The sequence below is a fragment of the Polyodon spathula genome, chromosome 10 (assembly GCF_017654505.1).
Source record: "Polyodon spathula isolate WHYD16114869_AA chromosome 10, ASM1765450v1, whole genome shotgun sequence".
In the NCBI taxonomy this organism is placed as follows: domain Eukaryota; kingdom Metazoa; phylum Chordata; class Actinopteri; order Acipenseriformes; family Polyodontidae; genus Polyodon; species Polyodon spathula.
This window is the reverse complement of record NC_054543.1, coordinates 44,831,753-44,857,367: the sequence shown is the minus strand read 5'-3', so window position 1 is coordinate 44,857,367 and position 25,615 is coordinate 44,831,753. Positions and strand designations below refer to the sequence as shown.

The window sequence follows — 25,615 nt, the reverse complement described above, 5'->3', positions numbered from 1 at the left end:
GCTGGCCAGTTAAATATTTAGCTAAATGTTAAATATTGTTAAGAGATTTATAAATTATATCTGAACGCACACATTTTAAAAATATTTATTTTCACAACATTTATACATCTGGGGAAAAAACACAAGATTTAAGTTAAATCTGGAAAAAAAAAAGTTAAAATATTAACGTTTTTAATATATATATGTGTGTGTGTGTGTGTGTGTGTGTGTGTGTGTGTGTGTCTATATATATATATATATATATATATATATATATATATATATATATATATATATTATAATCGTTGTTGCAACAACCACACATGGCATGTTTAAGCATTAGCCCATAGCATCTTGAGCTTCATAGTGAGCTGTATATATCTTCACTTCATGCTTTCGGTTCTGCAAGCAAGCTGTTGTATAACACTGTAAATAAATATTTAGATTTTGTTCCTGGGTATATTTTGTTGCATTCAGCTCCCTCCACCCTTGAGCGCTTGGGTGAGGCAGCAGTTACCTGGGACAGCTCAGCGCGCAGGACCCGCCTTCTAGGGAGAAACACCCCAGAGACCACGTGACTCGACATCTGCCGGAGCATCTCGGAGACAGCAGGCAGCACTGGGCACTGTGTAACTCAGAGAGAAAGAAAGAGAAGGGGTGAAGAGAGAGAGAGTGAGAGTGTGTGCGCTCGGGCGATCAGTCGTAGTACTGCCTGGTTTAAGATAAGGAAGGCGATCTAGACCACAGACACTCTGAGGTATAAACACAGTATCTCATCTGTGTATATAATACTCTGTTACAGCTGGATATATCTTTGATGAACTTTTGTTTCACTACTACCCCTCTTCATGCCCCCAGCCGAAGCTCGGTTCGGGGTGCCCCAGTGCGCGTGTTGCCTTTGAAGGATATGTTCCCAGCCGCTGTTAGAAAGCGGAGGGGTGTGTGTCTCGGCTCGACTCCCTTCTGCAGGGGCTAGCCTGAGCGCCTGTACCATCTGTAGCTGTCTGCCCGACTTCGGTTCCGCAAATTTGGGGTACCAGGCTAAGGGAGCCCCGGCGACTCGCAAGAGAATGCCGGTCAGGAAGGGACTGCTGGCTCCTCAGAACACTTTCCTGGATACCATCGCCACCCGCTTTGATGGCACCCGTAAGTCAACTTGTTTATTGCACTGGCCCTCTGCTCTGTCTCTTCTTATCCTCAGCGAGTTTGATTTTTCTGTTGAGTATATGAATGGTTTAATAGGAAGCTATGTGAATACAGTATGATACTAATCCACCTCTTCGGGGATTATTATTATTATTATTATTATTATTATTATTATTATTATTATTATTATTATTATTGTTGTTGTTGTTGTTGTTGTTGTTGTTTGTGGTATTATCAGTATCACTGATATTCTTTGTTGTCCTCTTGCTAGCGGTGCGCGCATCGTCAACGTGTTTTACCTGCAACCAAACTGACTCTACAGCATTTAAACCGTGAAGACAGATGGAATGGAGTGTATAGGATCGAGGTGATTCCCCGTTCATTGTGTGTGTGTGCGTGCGTGTGGGTGTGCGGATGCGGTGTGTGCGTGCGTGTGTGCGTGTGTGTGTGTGTGTGTGTGTGTGTGTGTGTGTGTGTGTGTCTGTGTGTGTGTGTGTGTGTGTGTCTGTGTGTGTGTGTGTGTCTGTGTGTGTATGTGTGTGTGTGTCTGTGCGTTTTCTAAGCGCGAATCATAATAGTCCACGCCGGACACTTTTGATGCTGGTCTGTTATCTGCAGGTTTTTGGTTTGTCAAGCGAACCATGGGTAATACCTTGTTAACGTCTCATTAGCATTTAATTGTGCAATTAAACCTTCAATTTCAAACACTATATAGGGAAGTTCTTTTTGAAACGGTTACCACCACTAGATACTGCAATGTGGTTGATAACTGGAGCTGCAGTGCAGACTTGTTAGGCGGCTCGCTTTCTTGGTGTCTCTTCTTGCTGTAATCTAGATGGGTTAAAGCCGCGGTGGTGCCCCGGTGATGAACCACCACATGACTGCAACACGGGCCCCTAAAGACCACGCGAAGATGTTTCCATCGGGTAAAAAGAGGGAGATTCTCGACTTACAGCCCGTGCTGTTTACATCTATGAAGTTTACGATGTTCCCAGGTCACATGTCTTGTTCAAGGCAACACTGCAGGTCACTTTCAGTCGGCATAAATGGACTCTAAAGGCAAGAACTTATATCGATCACATTAATTACGGACACAAACGCTCTTATTCATTTTCAAGTAACTAGCTTTTCAACTGATTTTGCATATAGAGTCAGAAAAGCTTTTTTTTTTTTTTTTAATCTAGAACATGCATTGTATTGCATTATACATTATAGTATCCTGCCAGCAATCTTAAACATAAAACAACGTAATTATAGACTTGGGTCTTAAGCGCGCTCATTAAAACATCGCTGACAGTCAGTAGATCTGCACTTCCCATATCCACCAAGCTTTCACGCTAGTGCTAATCTTTCCCTGTTAAAGATAAAGCAAAGCGTTGATCTTACAGAGCTTCATATGAATAACTCGCGAGGTTATTTTAGCTATCTAATTACAGAATGCAAGCTATCTGTATGTAATTTGATACATTACATTTAGACTTAACTTTTGCGGAGTAAGTCATCCTAACAATATAGTTAAAGATTTAAACAGTTTAAACAGTTAAAATGCTGTAGTCTGTCTTCAAATGAGGACAACGGCACTTAATGGGTTAAGAGCGCTTCAGGGAGCAAATGTGTCTTTGTGCTCGCACCCCATGGAAACCGTGCCTAGCGACAGTGTGGCTTGTTTCCAGCTGAAGCCCCGGATAATGCAATACCCCATGAAGATGATAGTAATGGCAGGGCACTGAACACAATGCTTTGAATTGAGCGGGTTTGTACTGGAAGCATTACCACTGAATTGAGCGGTTTTGTGCTTTTCATATTTGTATATATAAAGTAAGGTGTTCATGTTCTTCAATGGTAGTTAAGGTTTAAAGCAATGCATTTTTCGTTTACCCACGTGTCATGCATGTTATTTCATATCCAATTTAGTTTTTTTATCACACTGAAATGTATTAAAAAAATAAATAAATAAATTTTTTAAAAAAACTAAAATTAGCAAGGTTCACAAGCCTTGCTGCTGAAGACCATTTGAAATTGCCTTAGTTCATTGAACATGAGTGACAATGACACGTAGGTAAAAAAATAAATAACACGTTTTATACACTTTAATGGTTTTTACAGCGTATCAGTTGGTTTGGCACGTCCGCCGATGTTTGTGGTCAGATATCCAGCACAGCCTTCTGCAGGACGTGGCTTCCTGGGCTGCTTGGTTTCAGAACCACGGACAGAGACCGCCGCGCACGGCGTGGTCGGGAGGGCCGGTTCATTGTTAGCATAGCAACGTGCTGTGTACACCAGGCTGTAGAGGCTGAAACCGCCGATACAGGCATTTGGTAAATTTCAGTAGTACTCACTTTGTGCATTGAACTCCGGTAACAAAACAGAGTTCTTCATTCGGCGGGTATTTTTTCATTACCTCTTTCCCTCATGAGAATGAGTGCTCTGGTTGAGAATGAAATGTGTATAGACCTATGTAATATACACGCTATACGTTAAGAATTTCACATAAATCCCATGTAATTGTTTTTGATACACAAACACACGTTTCCAGAAATAAATATAATAACATTGTAAGCTATATAAATACTGTTTATGTACTTTTGCATAATATTTTATGTTTCGTTCTTCACACCTTATGTACACTGTTTTTAACAGTTTATTTGTAAAACACATCAGCGTGGTTTATTAAATTCCATGTGCGTTTAGGTCCCGCTCTCCACGGGAAATGCCCGCAGTTTGCTGCCCGGCCCTACACATTCTACCGTCGAGATGCGCCGCTGGCAGGAGCTGAAATCACACTGAACTCAGCCTGTCGTCTGGTGCACTGTGGCACTGGTCGGTTGCTGGGTGACGCTGGAGGGTGGAGGATTACCAGGCTGCACGATTGCGTCCCGCAGCGAGAGCGCTCCCCTTTGTGGTGGTCCCCCAAACGAGTCCCGTTCGTTTTCATGCAATTCGCTGTTAAGACCAGTCTCAGAAAGAAGGACACCGCGTTTTGTTTCATGTTTCTGAAGACTAGCTGTTATGTAATAGGTGGACAACCAAACCCCATTATTCGATATTTGGGTCTCGGTCTGCCGCTCTGGAAATAATGAGACTGTTCCCACACACTGATCGACGGGACGGTTTACATAGTCTAGCTGAGTACACAAATCGCATTGACAAAGCTTTTGCTTCACTTAAAAAAAAAAAAAAAATAGTAAAAACAGCCGATTTACTTGATGTAGTATGAAGATAACCATTTAAAAGTACAAACCATTGGGACTATCTTAACCCCTTATAATAATAATAATAATAATAATAATAATAATAATAATAATAATAATACATGTTGTAGTTATTTTTTGTGTTGTAAGGGGTTAGTGCTGATTCTGAAGGTACTGGCTATCATTTTTATGATGTTCCCCCTTAATGGTTCTACTTCTATTGGTAAAATGAATCCTCATGTACATAAAATAGAGGAAAGCACGATTTTCGATTTTTTTTATTTTTTTTTTTATTTTTCAGAAATCCACTTATTTTACGCCTGGGTGTGGATTGTGCATTGATGAGATTTACTGCTGGCAATTCTGAATTGTTTGAGACATCAGTATATTTTACTGATAATGGTTGTACACAGTGTAGAGCAATGGGCTTTCTTTACCGAATCTGCAGGTCCCCCGCAGGGCCTCTCTGGCGGGAACAGCGCTGGCGTCCCCGGGGATTCCTCTGGTTCTAATCTCGGGGTCTCGCCTGTCACTCACAGCATGCTGGGGCAGACTGAACAGCTCAAGTTCTTTTCTCCGCAGAGCACTCTGAAATGGCAGCATGTTTCAGCAGGGCAGCGGAGCTGACATCTCAAGAATACCTCCAGGCAGGAAAATGTCCATTCTTCATCCAGCACTGGGGAATTGGTTACACATTTAACCATTTGCTGCCCAGTGACTGATATGTTCAGCATTGAGAAAATGGGCATTAAATAGGTATACAGACACACCCTGGGCAGCAAAGGGGCTAATACGGACTGCCTGATCTTCACACACATTAATGAAGTGGCTTCTTCTCAGTCTGAGTATATACCCGGCGGAGAATGTATTTTCCCAATGTTCTTGCAGCTGACACATTTTGGCAAAAAGAGGCTACTACATGAATAGCATGTCTGCCTGGGGGTCTTCAGTGGCTAATGCTAAAGATAGCTTTGTTTATGTTCTTGTAAAATGTTAATATTCAAACACATTCAAATTATATTACCATGCAGACTTCTGTGAGTCAGATAATCATACAGTCTGGGAAAATACAAATGTTTAAGTGACATAACTACAATAGTACAGCTACCACCTGGACAACCTGATTGGACTTTATAGGTAGATTAATGCTAATGGTAGACAGTGAAGCAGCTGTAAGAGTGCCCAGGGAGCTCGTTTTGCCCGGTACGGTGTGACTCGTGGAAAGTTTAGACTGGCAATTTTCAGGGAAATACCTTGATGTCTTCCACCGGCTGCTCATTTGTAGTGATGTTTCAGTGTCAGTAATCAGGCAGCTGATCTGAGATGCCTTGTTCCCATTGACAGGGGTTAACGCCAGAGTTACAGGTTTATCCTCAACACAGCCTAATTCTTACCCCGTCAGGCTGATTCTCACCTAGAATTCTGTCCAGAGAGGTTGCTACATCATGCCATCTTGAGTGGGTCAATTCAGTCACAGGCAGGCTTTTGGGATCATGGTATGCTTACAAAAATAACAAGCAGGTGAAAATAGACTCGCTCTCTGTTGCGCTGAAGAAAAAACTCCAAAACGCCTTCAATGCAAGAGTTATTTTATACTGTCATTTTGTATTGTGATAATAAACATTTTTTTCTTTCTCTAAAACCTACATATATCTATATAAACCTACAGAACACAAGCTGCTGTGCGTTGCTTTAAGCTGGAGGTGGGCAGGTTTTCAGCTGGCCGTGCTGGTTCAGGAGACTTGGGGTTGGTTGATGACAAACAAGCTCTTTAAAAGTCAGTTTACTGTCACACACTGAAGTGTTTGTTGCCTACGCTCATACAAATCAATTTGCTGTAAAACTTGTCTGGGGCTTTGTGCACCTGCTAGGTGTCCAGAAAGCGGTCAGGAGATATTTAGTGCCATTACCCGGCACCAATTCTTCAACAGCAGTTGCAGGGATTGTCTGCAGGGTGTATGTTCTTTTTGCTAAACTCTAGCAAAGGTCAGTAAACACAAATGAATTGAATGCAAATGCGCAGCCGGCTGGTCGTGGGGTTTAGGAGCTGATGATGTCTTCTTCGGATCGTGCTCCACTCAATCAGGCAGTAATGTGTTGTGTGTGATTTTCAATCAGGCAGTAATGTGTTGGGGGTGATTTTGAAGTTTGAAATAAAAGTTAGGATTTAAGAGACATGCTTGTGCAGCCTCTCCAAATCCTTGAGATGCATTCTCTCAATCTCCAGCAGCCATGACCTGCAGTGAAAACACCAGCTAGATCTCTCTGTGTTCACTCTGCAGAGTGCTGGGCAGTGCTGGCTAATACAGAACAATGGAAGCTTTTTGTTTTTCCTAAACCGAACGCATCAGTAACCGTACAAGACTATAATAAACGATATCAGGCAGCAGGCAATGGTAACTTAACAGCCTTAATTGTGTGACTTTTTCATGCTTTAGCTGAATCCAGAGACATGACAGGATGGTTACAGGAAGGCTGCCTGCAGCACAGATGGGTCCCACCTGGAAGACCTAGCACTTTTATTCATTAAAACAGCTTGACATGGAGAAGGAGGGAGCTGCCGTTTCAGTCACAGCAGAGCAGGGAGAGATCTGCACTTAGTGTCCATAAAGACTCTTAACAACACAAAACAGATCATCTTAGTTAGCAATATTTCTAGATTTCAGATTACAATGTGTACATTTTCCTTTTTAAAAGAGATTTTAAAAACCCAAGGTCGCACTTTATTTAAGGTAAACTTCTGTTTATCCAATGTCAGTAACTAGCTCACTAACTCATCCACAGATCCACTGTTAATAACTAGCTGACTAACTCATCCACAGATCCACTGTTAATAACTAGCTGACTAAAACATCCACAGATCCACTGTTAATAACTAGCTGACTAGCCCATCCACAGGTCCACTGTTAATAAGCACAAGTTCACAGATGTGCTAATTTGCTCTTAATATTTACCACCCCCTCTTGGTAAACAGCAGGCACTGCATAGGCATACCAAATAATGAAACGCACTGTTTACATGTTAGTGCTTTGTTATAAGAAATTATGTAATTCTAATCTTGATGTTGCATATGACTCCATGTAAAGTAGAACAGTTTTGGACAGTCCAGGCTTTTCAACTCGCACCCCAATGCATTCTAGTACACCTTACCTGTCTCAGGTACCTTTCACAGCAGGACTACACTTACCAGAATGCACTGGGATGTGAGTTGAAAATCCCAAGCTGTGTAAACTGTCCTAGTGTGCACAGAGTCACATGGTAACTCTATGTTTGTTGCATTCTAATGCCTGTTAAAATGAGGCAATGAACCAATACATTGAAACCCAAACTCAGAAGCAGGAAGACATGTCATTATCACAGAGCATTACAGCAAGAGGCTCTCAAGGATGCTGAGTCTGTCTTGGTTTTGAAATCTCTGAAAATACATGTGTGCTATAACATGTGTTTCTTTAAAAACTGCACATTTGAGACCAACGTAGCTCATAAAAGTGCAAAATGGGTAAGATTTATCGAGTTATGGAATTATGCAGTTTGTTAGCTAGCCAACACTAAAGCAGCACTAGGGGGGTGTTGCCAGTGAGTATTCAATCCCAGCCCTAGCAATAGAAAGGGGTCAAGGATCTGATTTCCAATCAATGCAATATAATATATTCCCACCTGGGGTGTCTGTGTTCATATCTTGTTCATATGTGGAAATGGGCTTGAATGAAATGCATCTCCACGCTCACGGATGGAACAAACAAACATAATGATTCCATTAACTGAAGAGTGTCTTGGTGTCCTTTCTGTAAAGCAATTAAGCGGAGTACAGTACATGCTCTATTATTCCATTCATTCAATCAGATGTGTCTTTCTTCCCTTGTGTGAAGGGAGTATTGAAGTTCTCCTGTCCGTCCTTATTGATCAGGAATGATTGCGCTTTCAATCTTTCAGTGATAAAGAAAGAGCTGGTTCAGGGAGAGATGGGTAGAGGAGAGAGCGCAAGAGAGAGAGAGAGAGACCAGTCTAGACACTCTATTTTCAGCTCTCCAGCACTGTCATTACTTTGCACCATAATAATGAGCACTAGTCTCATGTAAACAAGATCTGACGTCCCTGAGACAAGTAATTTTAAATGCAATGAATGAATGAATGGTGATTGAAGATTAGCCAGACCCTCCCCGATCAGGCCAGACACAGATCTCTTTCTCCACCACCTGGAGCAGCAGCTGGTGTCCCCTACCCCTGCTTTGCTATGTTTGTAAGAGTCAGTTTCAACACTGGGTGACAATCACCCCCTGCCCTGCACACACTGTTTCAACAATATAGAGGGAGAGAGAGGGGGGGAGAGGGAGAGAGAGAGAGGGGAGAGGGGAGAGGGGAGAAGGAGAGGGGAAAGGGGGGAGGGGGGAAGGAGGCAGGGATGGAGTAAGGAGAGAGGACAAGAGAGAGGGAGGGGGAGGGAGAGAGAGAGCGGAGGATAAATGAGTGTCTATCCAGGAGAGCCAGGCTGTAGAGTTTGATTGTGATATCCACTCAGACACCTTTAATCAGAGCTCTGTGAGACACTCGTTAGATCACAGCTCGTATCTCAGTGTGCATTCACAGACTCCCAGCACTTTGTTCTCAGTTTTAATTGTGTAATTGGTAGCTCTCAGTCTATACTGGGTGCCGTCGGCTCCATCTCAAACCATGAATCACTGTGCTGGGACTGGAAGGAGTCTTTTCCAGTCCACTGCTTTGGAAGTGTTTTCTCTGTCAATATTTGAGGAGCTCAAGGGTTTCATTTGGGTCTTCATGTGCTCCTTGAAACTGAAGACTTCCCTTGGGGGAGTGACCTCAATCAAATGTAAAGTGAGAATCAATTCATGTGTGTGAGTGTGGGCTGTGAGCAGTCAGGCGTGAGATATCACAGCAGATATCTTTTTACTGTACAAGGGCCAAGTTACAGAAACAGGACAAACTGTCTTTAAACAGCCTTTGGTGAGTTTCTTTCTTCTCCACCTGTTTGTTCCTTTACCATAATGAAATCAGTTTTTAATGTCTTTGAGTTCAGTTTGGTAGAGCAGGCAGTCATTTCCTGAAGCATGGAGGGAAAGATAAGGTTTTTTATTCAGAGAGAATTAGTCTGACTTTGTGCAGAGGTGGCTTTTATTAAATGTGTGTTAGTTGCTCTTTTTCCGTTTCATTGAATTCCTGTTATGATTTGTTTCGTCTTGCAGAGAGCAAGGCCAGCAGAGTATGAGCATGGCTAAGTAGAGCTAATAAACCCCAAGTTTCATGTGATGAGAAACCCAACCCGCTGAGCAGGTGTGTGATGAGCCTGCCAGCATCAATCTGGCTAGCACAGGCTCCGCTGAAACTGATAAACAGGTGAGATACAAAGAATACAGGCCGCACTGTGGCTTTACATATTGGAATCAATGGGCTGAATCACTGAAGATACACAAAATGTGTCACAGTACCACACTCACACTCACACTCTGTTTACACTGATACACACACACACACACACACACACACACACACACACACACACACACACACACACACACACACACACACTCATACACACACTGACAGGCTCACACACACGCAGACACGCTCACACTCACACTCACGTTACACACACACACACTGACACGCTCACACTCACACTCATGTTACGCACACACACACACTAACACGCTCACACTAAGCTACACCTGCAGTCCCAGTAACGCTCCCTTTTTTGTGAATTAAAGATGAAACAGTAACAGGGGGCAGCTATTCAGTGATTCTGCATCGCTGCCAGAGGGGCTCGTCTCTGTGGAAGGCATGCAAATGATTGTCTGATAGCTGCAGTGTTTTGGACCAGGAACATTTTGAACATTTCTCAACAAAAGCCTATTTCGGGTTGATGCCCATGGAAATGTTTACAGAGGAAGCATTGTATTCATTTTGCATATTTCAAAGTGCTTTGTAATATTTGTACGTACAAGGGTTGTTATATTTCATTATAAGAATGTGTGGTCAATCTAGCAGAGCATGCTTGAATTAATCACAGTGTCGGAAGATCATCTGTTACGCGGTCGTTCTCAGAAGCGGGCAGCACAGCACTGTACACGGGAATGTCACAGGACATTTAACAGAGTGGAAAACTAATTGAGGTCAAATTACAGCTCCAAACAGCGTCTGTGTAGCACCTCTCACCCCATCACCACAGTCCTGTTTATTTATTGAGCATTAGAAAAGCAGGAAAGTCTAGCGGCATCAGTCTGGTATTTTCAAAGTTTACCACAGTAAATCTGTACAGTAATTTTGTAGCTTTCCCGTGGTTTTACTCTGATTTGACCATAGTTTACCCTGGTTTGTCACTTTTTGTATATGCTTTACCATACCTCTCCAGGTTTTACAATGCTTCCCTATGCTTTGACTGTGCTTTATTACATTGGTCTATATTTGAGTTATGGTAAACTTTTATAAGGGTGTTCCCCTGGGATACACAAAACTGTTGTGGACACAGGCATCAATGAAACAAAACCTAATCTACTGCTGTAGACTGAGGCATCAATGAAACAAGCCCAGTATAATGTAAATTGATTGAATTGTGTGCATTTTTTTCAATCAATCAATGATCAATAAGGTAGACATGTCAGTGAAATGAATGCGTCTCTTTAGAGTGATTGCAGGCCCTTAGTGTGGAAGGTAGTGTGTTTAAGGAGACTTCTTAAAGAGAGAAATGTGTTAACATTTTCATCTTAAAATGGGGAACAGAGTTTAAGCAAATAATTATTGAAATAAATACCAAAGATTCAATTTACACAGACTCTCCACACAGGCACAGTAATTGGTACTTGTTTATTCAAGTACAAAGTGTCACATCAACCAGTTTGTGAAGTAGCTTTTTATCTGAAGTCAAGAGTCCGTCTAATTTGAGATGGTCTGCAGCGCTGAGCACTGTGAATAACCAGACGAGTGGGCTGTGCCTTCACTCGGGGGGGAGAGAAGAAAGGGAAGGGAAGAGGACAGGTCATCCACTCCTTCAGTAACCTGTCTGGATCACCGGGGTGTTTGAGCCTGGAGCCTCCTGTACTCAGAGGACTTCTCCACGGGGTCGGGGGGGGTGATATTGAACAGTGAAGATCACATGATTTAGCTGCACTCTGTAGCAGACTGTACCTGCTGTTGCTGGGAATTAGTATTACAACATTCTGCCATTTCCTTGCAGTGAAGCTACTTTCTGACTGCAGAGCACAGTAACAGCGGCATGCATAGAGGCTCACTGAACAGCCTGACAACCTGCCAGTGTATAGGGAGGGTCCATCTGAGACATCCCATTGCACGCCTGGTGAGACTCTGTTCTCTCTACTTGTACTTTGTACTTCGGTTTCGAATATTTATTTTATTTATTTATTTAGCATTTATTATAGCACCTTTAACCAAGGTGCTTTACAAGTTTTTAGTTTTAACCTACCAACTGAATGGTACTGATAGAAACTGATCAATGCACATTTTGTCAAGGGTCTGCAGTATTCAGCTCTTAATAGAACAGAATGGATTCAGTGTGTTTTGTGAATTCAGTTTCAAGTTGTGCATTCTGTCAACTTCCCAGTTTAGCCGTGTTAAACAAAACAAGAAAGCAAGGAATTCATATGATTACTGTACCGTTACAAAGCTGAAAGACGTTTGTTTCGTTGCGTGCTTTTCTGTTTCTGTCTCAGTGCAAAAAGGACCTATGGAATTACTTTGTCAAAGACTGAGAAAGCACGGTAAGAACGTGTTTTGGGATGCTAAGTACTGATTTTTCACTGATTTTCTTTGAATGGTATATGTGCAGAACTGTGCTTCGGTGTTTTAGACACATTGATGTACCTGACATTGTTCATTTATAATGCCCCAACGTCAATAAAGCAACTAGAATGTAGAAAAGTGACTCCCTCTGAGATCTGATATTTGTACATATCTGGTGGGCCCCTAGAAGCAGTTCAATCAGGTGTGACAGGTTCTGCTACACTTCCATGTTGTTTCCTGTGATGTTGCTGTTCTCGCCCGCTGGGTTCACACTGCTGCAGTGTCCTCAGGGTCTGTGCTGTTGCTAGGTGTGTCTTGAACTGGGTTGCTAGGGGGGGAGAGGGGAGGAGTTGGATGAGAGTGCCAATTATCTAATGGGCCGGAGAGATGACTAACGAGCACACAGAGACCTCTTCACAGGGGTCCGGCTCCTTCAAGCTAATTATCTCTGGAATTATTAATTACTTAAAGAAACTGTCTTAAACAAGTTTAACAGAATCACACATGTAAGGACAGTTAAGATAAATGCAAAGCTGCTCATGTTAATGGATATGTGTCGTGATCAAGACTAAGCAGAAAACTTCAAAGCTGGCACACAACAGGCTCTTCACAGACTGATCTTTCTTCCTCTGGCTGCCTGCCGAGAGTTTTGCACTTGGATTTCTACAGAAGAGGAAGAAGTGAATCTTAGTTTGCGTTCTTCCATTATTTTGAGTGCAGTCTGCACTCACTGATTCTGGATTTTGGTTATGCTTTCATTTTTTCTTCCTAGTATAACGATTCACTAAGGGCAAGACTCGAGTACTTTGATCATGTTTATGTTTTTGATATTTCTTTGCCAGCAAGATACACACACACACACACACACACACACACATATATATATATATATATATGTGTGTGTGTGTGTGTGTGTGTGTGTATAGTTATTGATCATTACAGAACCTTTGCAAACCATTAACTATGTTTGAAAAGTAGCTTTTACACTGTATGCCTTTAGGGGGCTGGGGACTGAGGTCTGGGGTCCAAGTGGTTACACAGCTCACTGCCCCCTGACGGATCTCCTATCCACACGGCATTCAAGCAGGGTTCACACCATCGAGAGCGTCTTCCATTACTCCTCATAACAAGCCTGTCCTGCCAGAGACCGCAGCACACACATACATTCATCAGCCGGAAGTGAGGCTGAACTGGCAGCTGTGAGCTGCCCACCCATCACTTCAGATACGCTCAATCATGCATTATGAGTAAACTTGTTAGCTAGTGCCTTGTTCTGTGTGATGCGGCTCCCAGTGGTTCGTGAAGTGGTTAAGAATGCTGCATGTGAGGGAGACTGGGACTATCGTTCCTGATGAGCGGGTCACAGGAAACTCACATAGAACTCACCCAGAACTCATCCACATCTCACCTAGAACTTACCCAGAACTCATCCAGAACTCACCCAGAACTCACGCAGAACTCATCCAAAACTTATCCAGAACTCACCCAGAACTCATCCAGAACTCATCCAGAACTCACCCAGAACTCATCCAGAACTCACCCAGAACTCACCCAGAACTCATCCAGAACTCACCCAGAACTCATCCAGAACTCACCCAGAACTCACCCAGAACTCATCCAGAACTCACCCAGAACTCACCCAGAACTCATCCAGAACTCACCCAGAACTCATCCAGAACTCATCCAGAACTCACCCAGAACTCTTCCAGATCTCATCCAGAACTCACCCAGAACTCATTCAGAACTCACCCAGAACTCACCCAGAAACGCGGAAGAGAAAAGGACAGACTGGCCGGCCCAGCTGAGCACCGAGAGGAATGGTACAGAAGCAGAAATGATAGCTGGGATGAAGAGTTCATCTTTGGATTTACTACAGTACACCTTGTATCCTGGCTCAGATAGGCTGCAAGGGTGCTATTTGTTCCCTAGAATCCCTGTGTATTAATCACTGCAGTTCTGTGTGTGGTTACCTTCATTCATGACCCTGGACAAGGCTCTGCCATTGCCACTACTGCCCCACTGTTACAGAATGGCTGTTTGTCTGTGTGTGAGTGTCTGTGTCTATGGGTGTGTGTCTGTGTGTTTCTCTCTGACCCTCTCTGCTCAATAAATACTGGCTTTCATTCTATCTCTGTGGAAACAGCAGGAAAAACAATAGCAGCCTGTCGCCTAGCAACGGGGGCTGTTATCTGTGAGGCTGGAACAGCAGCTATTAATGTCAAAGTAAATGCTGAAGCTGAACATGGACACACATAAACTGACAAACACACACGCACACACACACACACTGATACACATACACTGACACGTGTACGCTGACACAAACACATACTGAAATACAGAGACACACACGCTTACACACACACACTGATACACCGACATGGTACGCTGACACAAACACACGTTGAAATACAGAGGTACACGCACCCACATTTACACACACACACACACACACACACACGCACACCGACCTGCACATGTACACATGCATCCACAGTAACACATACACATTATGACTAATTGCTAGTAGTGAGGCGGCAAGTCTGCTTTAAAGTCGCTGAGTAAACACGCCACCCAGGCCTAATAACACGAGCTTGATTGTTTCCACTGGCAGATTCACTTTGAGGAACTGTAAAGGAAGTAATCGTAACTGTACCGTTATGATTGCTTCCCCTTTCGATTGTGTTATTTATACACTTCCTTCAATCATTGCTAATTATATATACTATCACACTCTAGCACGGGCAACCCTGAGACTAACCCACCCACAGGAGTCCCCCGTGTCACAGTACAATGGCTCTCTGAGAACATGAAACTGACCGGGCGCCAAAGCCTTGTCGGACAGATGGTTTCATGCTCTGTAGAACATTTCATGCTCCAGTTTACAGAGTAGGTCTGTTCTGTTTGCATGCACACGTATGATAGGGGGCTCAGAGACCATTTTCCCTGCAGGTGACACACAGAAGAGTGTGGGATCACCAGTAATATCTCCACCAGCAATGTATTGTTTCAATGCTTTAAAAATGGGACTGATTCCCATTCACAGTACACACCATTCTTTGTAGAGCCTGAATGAATGCATCACCTTTTAATAATACATCTGGCGAAACCACTTAGGATTCTCGGTTCAAGGAAGGAAAGAAAGACAAACTGGAGCAGAGAGAAAGTGTAGAGTGTGTCTGACGAAAAGAACCACAGACCTCTGTGTTGTTTGTATCTGGCAGAAACGGATTCTTAAAACCCATCCAGCTATATAATATATACCAAACTATATATATATATATATATATATATATATATATATATATATATATATATATATATATATATATATATATATATATATATTATATTTATGTTATGTATTTATTTGTTTTTAAGACAATGTTTCCCTGATACTGTTTCATCGGCTCTGAATCCACAAAGTCATACAGCAGCAGCAGTGTTCAGTGTTCAGCATGCTGGAGAACTTACAGAACTAGCAGACAGGGAGCCCGGAGGCAGCGACTGCTGGAGAACTTACAGGACGAGCAGACAGGGAGCCCGGAGGCAGCGACTGCTGGAGAACTTACAGGACGAGCAGACAGGGAGCCCGGAGGCAGAGACTGCTGGAGAACTTACAGGACGAGCAGACAGGGAGCCCGGAGGCAGCGACTGCTGGAGAACTTACAGGACGAGCAGACAGGGAGCCCGGAGGCAGCGACTGCTGGAGAACTTACAGGACGAGCAGACAGGGAGCCCGGAGGCAGCGACTGCTGGAGAACTTACAGGACGAGCAGACAGGGAGCCCGGAGGCAGCGACTGCTGGAGAATTTACAGGACGAGCAGACAGGGAGCCCGGAGGCAGCGATTGCTGGCTGACTGTTCTGTTAATTCCATTTTATGAATAAATAATGTCTAGTGTCTCAGCCCTGCATGAACGGTTATAGAGTGATTAGCATTAATTCTCATTTGCATTCACTAAAAACAAGACCATCTGTTAAGAACAGATGTAGCTAAACTGCAGACTCGGCACTCCAAGACTTGGAAGGGTTACACAAGGTTCCCTGTCTGTCTGTCAAATACCCCTCTGCTGCAGGCACTGACAAGACTCTGCATCCTTTACACATGCAAGGTACAGAATCTGCTCACTAGCCAAAAGCCACTGCTGGACTGTATCCTCCCCACAGTGAAGGAAAGGGAACAAGGTCTATTGTATGTTCCCTGGGGCCCTGGTCAAACAGACAAATGAGTTCAGGTTCTGGGAGGAGCTTGGGGAGACTGGGTGAGACGTGTCAAGAGAAATGAGACAAAAAAATGAAAAAAAAAAACTAGGAGCTAGTTAGTCTGCAGTATGGTTAGCACCGGTTGGTCGACTGGAAAAATGACAGTCGAACTCACAAACTGGAAGTCGAGTCATCGCAGAATTCTATTTCTAAGCAACATCAGCAACATAGTTGTCTTTAAAGTGTATAGTGGCAGTGTCACTGGCAATGTCAATTCATGCGGCTGTTTGAATGAAATGAAAAGTAGCTGTGAAGTGTGCGTTTCTGGAGGATGGTAATGCATTTGCTGTTGCAATCGATTATATATAAATGATATTTCAGAACATCAATAAATAGTTTCCTGGGATAGCCATTCTGTCAGGAAAGTTTGAAAACGATTTGATATGTTTAACCTTTACCAAATCCTGCCCTGCAGGACTTCACACAGCCCCTGTCCTTTTAGAACTGACTTCAAAATCCTCCACTGTCCGTGAGCCGTCTGTTTAACAGCAGCAGCTCCTAATCACTTAAACCGTTTGGAACACGAGTCCAAATTGAATTTATTGAGCTATTACAAACCTCTGCACAAACCCGAAACACATTACAAATAAAATGCATTGCAAAACTGCATGGATGAAATGGCATCAATTATTTAGCACCTACTTGGAAATCTGCATCTGATCTGCGCTAGACAGTAACTAGCAAGGATTTCGAAGAAGGACAGAACATTCCTGACCTGCCCGAAATGCAATTTCATTTCTGACAGCAATTGACAGTTATTGCGCCTTCAAAGAGGAGCTGTCAATGAGGGCTTCAGGAGTCAGAGCACATAGAACCGCACTTGGGTATCAATGAGCAATTACCAGCATACATAGAGCTCTGTACTCAGGGCAGCAGTGTGTCATGGCTGTTTGTTAATATTATAAAGGACACCCCCAGCAGTAATGTTAAATCCATTCAGGTAATATGCAATTACCCACGCAGTGACGTTCAGTTCCACAGTAATAAACAGTCAAAACCTGTGCAATACGGGTGGCAGCTATACTATGGTAAGAACATCCAAATGAGTGAGATTGGGAATCCACTAGTAAATGTATCATCCTTTCCTTTCTTTTAGTAGTAAGACTGCTAGAATTGACACCAAAACAGTTCCTAAAATCAGTGCGACTTGACATGTGTGAGGTGCTTGTGTGTAATTACCGTTAGACTGCACTTCAGTATTCTGCTCCTGTAGGTTGAGCGTGTTCAATAAAACTTGTATCTGTATTTCCGCCGTCAACGAATATTTAAGACCTCAAAAGCCAGCTGTGTAAAACATTTGTTATTAAGAGTTTGGGAATAGGGTTATTTCACATGGTTACATGTCTCTATTACATATCTATTGACTGTTTATTAACATGTTACTGAACTTCAATAAACAGGTCATTGCATATCAATTAAAGACTTGTTTATGCCTTGCAAGATAAAGCCTTGTCAGAACTAATTAGACTTGCAAGTCATTCCTCACTAGTTTCAGTTTCTCTTGACCCTTTTTTATTTGCATGTACCGAACCTGCAGACTGGAGTACACTGCTGGGATCAATTAGGCTGGCGTTCTTTTCATGGCTGTCTCAATTTATATAAATAATGTAATAATAGTGATTGTACTTTGATCAGATGTGCAGATGAAAGGCATTAGTGGCATGCCTCAAAGATGAATCTTCACTTTCTCAGTGTTTTAAGTATGTTAACACTTTGACTTTTTGGTTTGCTGAAAGCTTTCTGGAACTAAATGTTCAGAAAACAAAAGAAATGTGCTGTGAGAGAGGAAGCATTAGCTCACCACATCCCCTCTTTAAACCACTTTGGATAAAGGGACGAGAGGTGGAGCAGCGCCTTTATGCAATCGGCATGTTGGAGGCTGGACTAGGGCAGCGTACTGTGGCTGCCGTCTTGGGTACTCACAGCCAGCAATTTCAAACCTGGTGAGACGGTATAACCACACACACTCTGTCAATGACAGGCCACAAACTGGGAGACCAAGAGACACCTGCTCGAGATCGACAGATCATTTTGCAGCATCTTCATGATGTCAGTTGTTAATCGGCACAATACAAAGTCACTGCAGCTGCTCTTAAACAGAGTTTGTCATTTTTTTTATCACATCTAGTGAATTTTAGCCAAATATAAGTGATAAGTTTCTTTTGATGCTCAGTATAGTATCAGTAAAAAATAAAACAAAACTGGCAAGACTTGTCAACCAGGCAAGTAAATTAATCAGTACCAAATAGCTGCAATTATCAGACCTGGCCATCAAGCAGTTGAAAGGAAATTCATACCATTTTTTAATGATAGTAGATATCCTCCCAATTCTTCTTTTCAATTACTGCTATCAGGTCGACAATTAAAAGCTCCTCTTACATGGAAAAACTGTTATAAAAAAAATGTATTCCATCTGCAATTTCAATCCTTAATGAGAAAAAGAAGTGGAAGCCCTGAGAAGTGTGTACACTTTGTGTGTGCAGGTGTGCAGGTGTGTGTGCAGGTGTGCAGGTGTGTGCGTGTGTGTACACTTTGTGTGTGCATGTGTGCAGGTGTGTGCGCGTGTGTACACTTTGTGTGTGCACAGTGTGTGCATGTGTGTGGGTGTGAGTGCATGTGTGTGGGTGTGTGCATGTGTGTGGGTGTGTGCATGTATGTGGGTGTGTGCACGTGTGCGGGTGTGTGCATGTGTGTGGGTGTGTGCACGGTGTGTGCATGTGTGTGGGTGTATGCATGTGTGTGGGTGTGTGCATGGTGTGTGCATGTGTGTGGGTGTGTGCATGTGTGTGGGTGTGTGCTTGTATGTGAGTATGGTATGTTGCTGCTCAACAATGAGCTGCTGCTGTGCTGTTTATGCTAGCATGGATTATTGGTTTATTATTGATTATTATGTATGGATGCTGTGTGTACATTGTTGTATGTTTCTTTTGTACTGAGCCATGGTTTAAGCTGAAAACACAATTCAGTTTTATGCTCTATTTAATGGACAATAAAGCTTTTTTGAATTTGAATTTTGAATTTGAACGGCTTCATTTGCAGTTGAATGAATCGTACCAAGCCGATTACCCACATAGACACTGACCCTCGCCTCTGCGAGGGCCACCAGCACTGAGGTCAATACGATGAATCAATGAGCTTCCGAGATCCAAGCACTGAGATCCGCTCCTGCTTACACTGGGAAACTGGCCAAGCAGCCTTCAGAAATACAAGTGACTGTGAGCCACAGTGTGTGCCTGCTGGGAAGCAGCGAGAGAGATCACCTGATCAATCTGTATTGCAATCTGCAAACCATTTTCTTTTTGAAATAGAAATGCTGCAGCTATTGATTACAGACCATGTCAAGACCCAGAGCAGCTGTGTAATACAACATGCTTTTTCTGAACACATAACAAGCTCAGTCACTTTAAAACATTAGGATTAATTGTGATTTGCCCTGTGCTGCACCCTACTCCCCTGTGCTGCATCTTACTTCCCTGTGCTGTACCCTGCTCCCATGTGCTGTACCCTGCTCCCCTGTGCTTTACCCTGCGCTCCCGTACTTTACCCTGCTCCCCTGTGCTGTACCCTGCTCCCCTGTGCTGCACCCTGCTCCCCTGTACTGTACCCTGCTCCCCTGTGCTGTACCCTACTCTCCTGTTTTGCACCTTGCTTCCCTGTGCTGTACCCTGCTCCCCTGTGCTGCACCCTGCTCCTCTGTGCTGTACCCTGCTCCCATGTGCTGTACCCTGCTCCCTGTGCTGTACCCTGATCCCCCTGTGCTGTACCCTGCTCTCCTGTGCTGTACCCTGCTCCCCTGTGCTGCACCCTGCTCCCCTGTGCTGTACCCTGCTCCCCTGTGCTGTACCCTGCTCCCTGTGCTGTACCCTAATCCCCCTGTGCTGTACCCTGCTCTCCTGTGCTGCACCTTGCTCCCCTGTGCTGCACCCTGCTCCCATGTGCTGTACCCTACTCCCTGTGCTGTACCCTGCTCTTCTGTGCTGCACCCTGATCCCCCTGTGCTGTGCCCTGCTCTCCTGTGCTGTAAGCTGATCCCCCTGTGCTGTGCCCTGTTCTCCTGTGCTGTAAGCTGATCCCCCTGTGCTGTACCCTGCTCTCCTGTGCTGTACCCTGCTCCCCTGTGCTGTACCCTGCTCTCCTGTGCTGCACCCTGCTCTCCTGTGCTGCACCCTGCTCCGCTGTGCTATGAGACATTCTTGAGCAAGTGTATTGCTGTGTATGGACACTTGCTTCTAAATTCTCATATTTGCTTGCAAAGCAGACATTCCACACCCTGTAAACTGGCCTGGGCGCTATCATATTAACAGCCTTTCTTTACTTCACCTCCACTTAATGGTTTATAAAGCCTGGTTTACAACCATTTGAACAGTTTTATCACTTGTTTAAACTGAATTTTTTGTTTATCTCATATTCTCCTGTAATGTAAGACGTCCATTTACAAGAACTGCACCTCAGTACTCAATAGTGCAGTGTAACTTTGTAACATGTCTTTAAGGAAATAATCTACCACCAATCCTGCGGGGTTGAAAGCCTACCTCACAGAGTCACCTGATGGACAGGTATTGTATCTGTAAATAAGAAAACATCATCAGAATGGCATCTCTTAAAGGGAAAGTATGATCAGGGTTCTGAAGAAGGCTGTTCAGTCTTTTAATTGGACAGTGCAATACAAACTCTGTGCATCCCACTGAGGGCCAGCATCTCATTGGTTGCTTCCTGACCCCTACTCCCATGCAGCTTTTAATATCTCATTGTTTTCCTGAGAATTATCCGCTTGTGGTTTACGGCTGAACAGTCATTTTAGTTTGTGAATTTTGGTTTAGAATCCCTCCATGGGAATAATGTAGAAGAACATCTACAGCTGCACGTAATATTTAGTAAATCATATTGTTTCCTGATTTTACAGCAAAGGGTAACCCACGCTAATCTGCAGTGTAGCGCTTCGATACTGAACAGCTGTCGTTCTTGAATACCCCCCTCGCTCTCAGCCATTCCCACCAATTATCTGAGGAAAACGCCTTCATGGGCAGATTGGAGTTTTAAATTGGCAAAGGAAGACTTCATGCTCAGGTCATGATGTTTTGCAAAAGAACCATTCTGTGTAACAATTTGCTATTTTACAATACTAATCCCAAACTGTACTGCAAGAATAAAGGTTTAATAAATCCACCAGCAATCATGCATCATTTATATCTAAGAAGCTTCTTGTCCATGTTGCTCTTATAAAATATCGATAAGGAAGGGCCGTTGATTTCACGGTGTATGTCGAGGACAGTGCTGTACAATACAGAGTAATGAAACGCTTCCGGTTAAATATGAGCTTTCATTCTCCAACTAATTTGCTCCACTTTACAAATGGAAATGGAAACGATCTGACAGTGCTGGAGCAGAGAGCCTCATAGCTTGTTTCACCATGATCCAGTTTGAAGTTATATAATGCGTGGCGCCCTATTCCCAAAGCTTTAACATGGAATATTTTCAAGACTTGGTTTAGTTTGATTGGATTGAGCTTTTAATGAAATATAAACGTTATTCAACATATCAAAGCAGTTTGGAACAAAATAGTCTTTAAATAACTTTTTAGGAAAGGCTTTGTGAATAAAGCACATGTGTTATGGTCCAAAGTCTGAAATCCTACTGTTTCAGGTACACAGAATTACAACTGGGACCCATTTCCAAGAGTCTCACTCTCTCTCTTTTTCGCATGGCATTTGAAAAGCAATGGATCGAGTTTCTAGCTGTATGCTGAGTTTGGAAAGCCTGGGGTTGCCACATGTTGGGCACTGATGGCTGATGTGAGTGATGGATTGCACTTCATTGCAAAAGCGTGTGTTGGGCAGTGATGGGTGATGTGAGTGATGGATTGCACTTCGTTGCAGAAGCGTGTGTTGGGCACTGATGGATGATGTGAGCGGTATGATGATGGTATATTTAAGGGTTAATGGCATTGGTCTAACATGTTACCAGGTAATATTAGAACTCCTGAGGCGTTATTAGAACAAAGGTCAGATCCAAATCCCTTCCTTGCCGATCACTGGTCATATCATTAAAAACATCGAAACTCATCTACTGTACATCTGAGTCTGATTCTCTGACAGAGCCAAACAAAGCATATACAGAATACAGAATAGAATGATCCCGCTAATGCTATGACTCCCATTCAACAGAGCTCTGCAGGGCTGCTGCAAAGAGATGAAAGGAAACATACAGAAATGTTTTAGAACCTATTGGTCTTGATCTTCATGCAGACATGTCCACACAGAAATGTTTTAGAACCTATTGGTCTTGATCTTCATGCAGACATGTCCACATAGAAATGATTTAGAACCTATTGGTCTTGATCTTCATGCAGACATGTCCACACAGGCTCAGTAGACACGCAATGCTAAAGCATGATTTACAAATCAAGCCTGTCATGCAAAAAAGGAATTGGAGAGTGTTCTAAACAAGGCCGCTGTCCTGCTGTGCTACTTTAAAACTGCTGTAAGGACAGCCCTCTTTGGCGGTACCCTTCCCCATCCATTCCAATGGGATTTTCATATGGAGTGTAGCGGCATCTGGTGGCTGGAAACTGAAGTGATGGTCAATGTTGCTGAATTTTCTACACACCCATACAGGGCAGTTTCAGACACCACTGGGGGCACTGTGGGGGCATTGCTTTCGTGACAGCAAGCAATTCCCCTTCCACACTTCATATCAGCATGCATTGTGTAGAAGTGCAGTGCTTCCAGCCTGGGGAACGAATTGAATCCGTTTTTTTCCAGAGCCTGGTGTGTATCTGTGAGGCTGTGATTATCTGCAGGTTCACCTTCTGGTCAGGGTTTCAGCACTGATCAAAACAGATTATCTGAACGGTCCCTAAAGTTCTGAGAACAAATTTGTATTGTTTTACAGCAAGGTGCAAAAGGTGAACTGGCTTATGTTTCTAATGTAATATTGTATCTGTGCTCATATCTCTTCTCCCCTACCTCCACCCTAGTCTCTTATATAATATAAATATGCTCCCTCTCTGTGCTCTAACACTGTCTATAATATAATATAGCATCCCTGCTATTCTCTGCCCCAGGGCTATCACTGATGGACTGCTGTTCTTCATTGTTAGTATCTGTAGCTGGTAAAACGCCCCTGTGCAGGCTCCCTTCTCTTGTCTGATGAGTGCTTCTTTATTGTAAACATTGACACATCGCTCAGAAGGCCACAGGGTGCCTGTCTTCAATGTCGCTCTGGTGAGTTTGATCAACAGCGTACTTATAGGTTATTACCAGAGTGACAGGCTGACCCATCCCCAGAGAGGCACTGGAAATCAGGGATATCACGGGTCTAACTGGCTATCTCAGGCAGGAATACTGACCGGTAGCAATCAAGCTTGCGATCTGATTGGATATCTCAGTCAGGGAGATTGTGAGGTCATAATTAAGCATGGGATCTGATTGGATATGTCTTAATAGTCATTGGCTCTTTGAAGTTCTCTGACATCATTGAGTGTTTGCATACAGGGATCAGAAAAAATCAATTTAATCAATATTTTCTGTTCTGACGGCCTTGATGTGTGTACTTTGTGTGCGCTCCCTTCTAAAAGCATAACAAAGTGTAATAAAGCATAGACAAAGCACAGTAAAGCATACACAGTACAAAGCCAAGAGGGGTACGGTAAAGCATATTAAAAAAACATGGAAACCCATAATAAATGCATAGTATAACCACAGGCCTTGCAAATTTACTGGGGTAGAATTGAACTGCGTGTGAAAGCTCAGAGACCTGAACCTGCTGAGCTGATGCAAGAGCTCAGAGACCTGAACCTGTTGAACTGTGTGAGAGAGCTCAGAGACCTGAACCTGTTGAGCTGTGTGTGAGAGCTCAGAGACCTGAACCTGTTGAACTGTGTGAGAGAGCTCAGAGACCTGAACCTGTTGAGCTGTGTAAGAGAGCTCAGAGACCTGAACCTGTTGAGCTGCGTGAGAGAGCTCAGAGACCTGAACCTGTTGAACTGTGAGAGAGCTCAGAGACCTGAACCTGTTGAACTGTGTGAGAGAGCTCAGAGACCTGAACCTGTTGAACTGTGTGAGAGAGCTCAGAGACCTGAACCTGTTGAGCTGTGTGAGAGAGCTCAGAGACCTGAACCTGTTGAGCTGTGTGAGAGAGCTCAGAGACCTGAACCTGTTGAGCTGTGTGAGAGAGCTCAGAGACCTGAACCTGTTGAGCTGCGTGAGAGAGCTCAGAGACCTGAACCTGTTGAGCTGTGAGAGAGCTCAGAGACCTGAACCTGTTGAGCTGTGTGAGAGAGCTCAGAGACCTGAACCTGTTGAGCTGTGTGAGAGAGCTCAGAGACCTGAACCTGTTGAGCTGTGTAAGAGAGCTCAGAGACCTGAACCTGTTGAGCTGCGTGCGAGAGCTCAGAGACCTGAACCTGTTGAGCTGTGTAAGAGAGCTCAGAGACCTGAACCTGTTGAGCTGTGTGTGAGAGCTCAGAGACCTGAACCTGTTGAACTGTGTGAGAGAGCTCAGAGACCTGAACCTGTTGAGCTGTGTAAGAGAGCTCAGAGACCTGAACCTGTTGAGCTGCGTGAGAGAGCTCAGAGACCTGAACCTGTTGAACTGTGTGAGAGAGCTCAGAGACCTGAACCTGTTGAGCTGTGTGAGAGAGCTCAGAGACCTGAACCTGTTGAGCTGTGTGAGAGAGCTCAGAGACCTGAACCTGTTGAGCTGCGTGAGAGAGCTCAGAGACCTGAACCTGTTGAACTGCATGAGAGAGCTCAGAGACCTGAACCTGTTGAGCTGTGTGAGAGAGCTCAGAGACCTGAACCTGTTGAGCTGTGTGCATCTGAAAGGATCATGTGAAGAGTCGAAAGAGCACAGCAGCCTCAGCAGAATCATTATTAGTCATAGTATTAAAACTACCCCGGCAAGCATAAACCCTGAAACACACTCAGTGAGATGGACAGAAAGCTAGCTGGTCCTTCTCACCCTGGGTCTGGACATGCTCAGAAGCACTAATCTGCATGCATGTTTCACACAATCAGGGCTAGATTCTCAAAGCTACATTTGTAAAATGAATTTACAAACAACAATTCAAGACTTCTTAAAAGCCTCAGAAATAATCCCAGAAATAAGCCACAGAAATAATTGCGCTAATGACCTGTTGAGGGTCTCCTGTCTCCTTCGTGTCACACAGTGGAAACAGTGGGGGCTGGTTTTCTGCTTCATTGCTCAGTATTTTAAGTGAACAGTGTTTGGTTTTCAGCATGTGGGTAGTGTGTAATTTTCAGCTTGTGATTTCAGAGATTT

At 43.6% G+C, this 25,615-nt stretch overlaps 1 protein-coding gene across 3 annotated transcripts in view; it reads left to right on the top strand.

Moving 5' to 3' along the window:
• The first annotated feature begins 652 nt into the window (after nucleotides 1-652).
• kcnh3 (potassium voltage-gated channel, subfamily H (eag-related), member 3) overlaps nucleotides 653-25,615 on the top strand; it is a 50,227-nt gene continuing 25,264 nt past the window's right edge. For all 3 annotated transcript variants that reach the window (XM_041260348.1, XM_041260347.1, XM_041260349.1), the window contains exon 1: nucleotides 653-1,125. In XM_041260348.1, coding sequence (XP_041116282.1) covers nucleotides 1,050-1,125 — 76 coding nt within the window. In that variant the 5' untranslated portion in view covers nucleotides 653-1,049. The remainder of the gene's footprint in view (nucleotides 1,126-25,615) is intronic.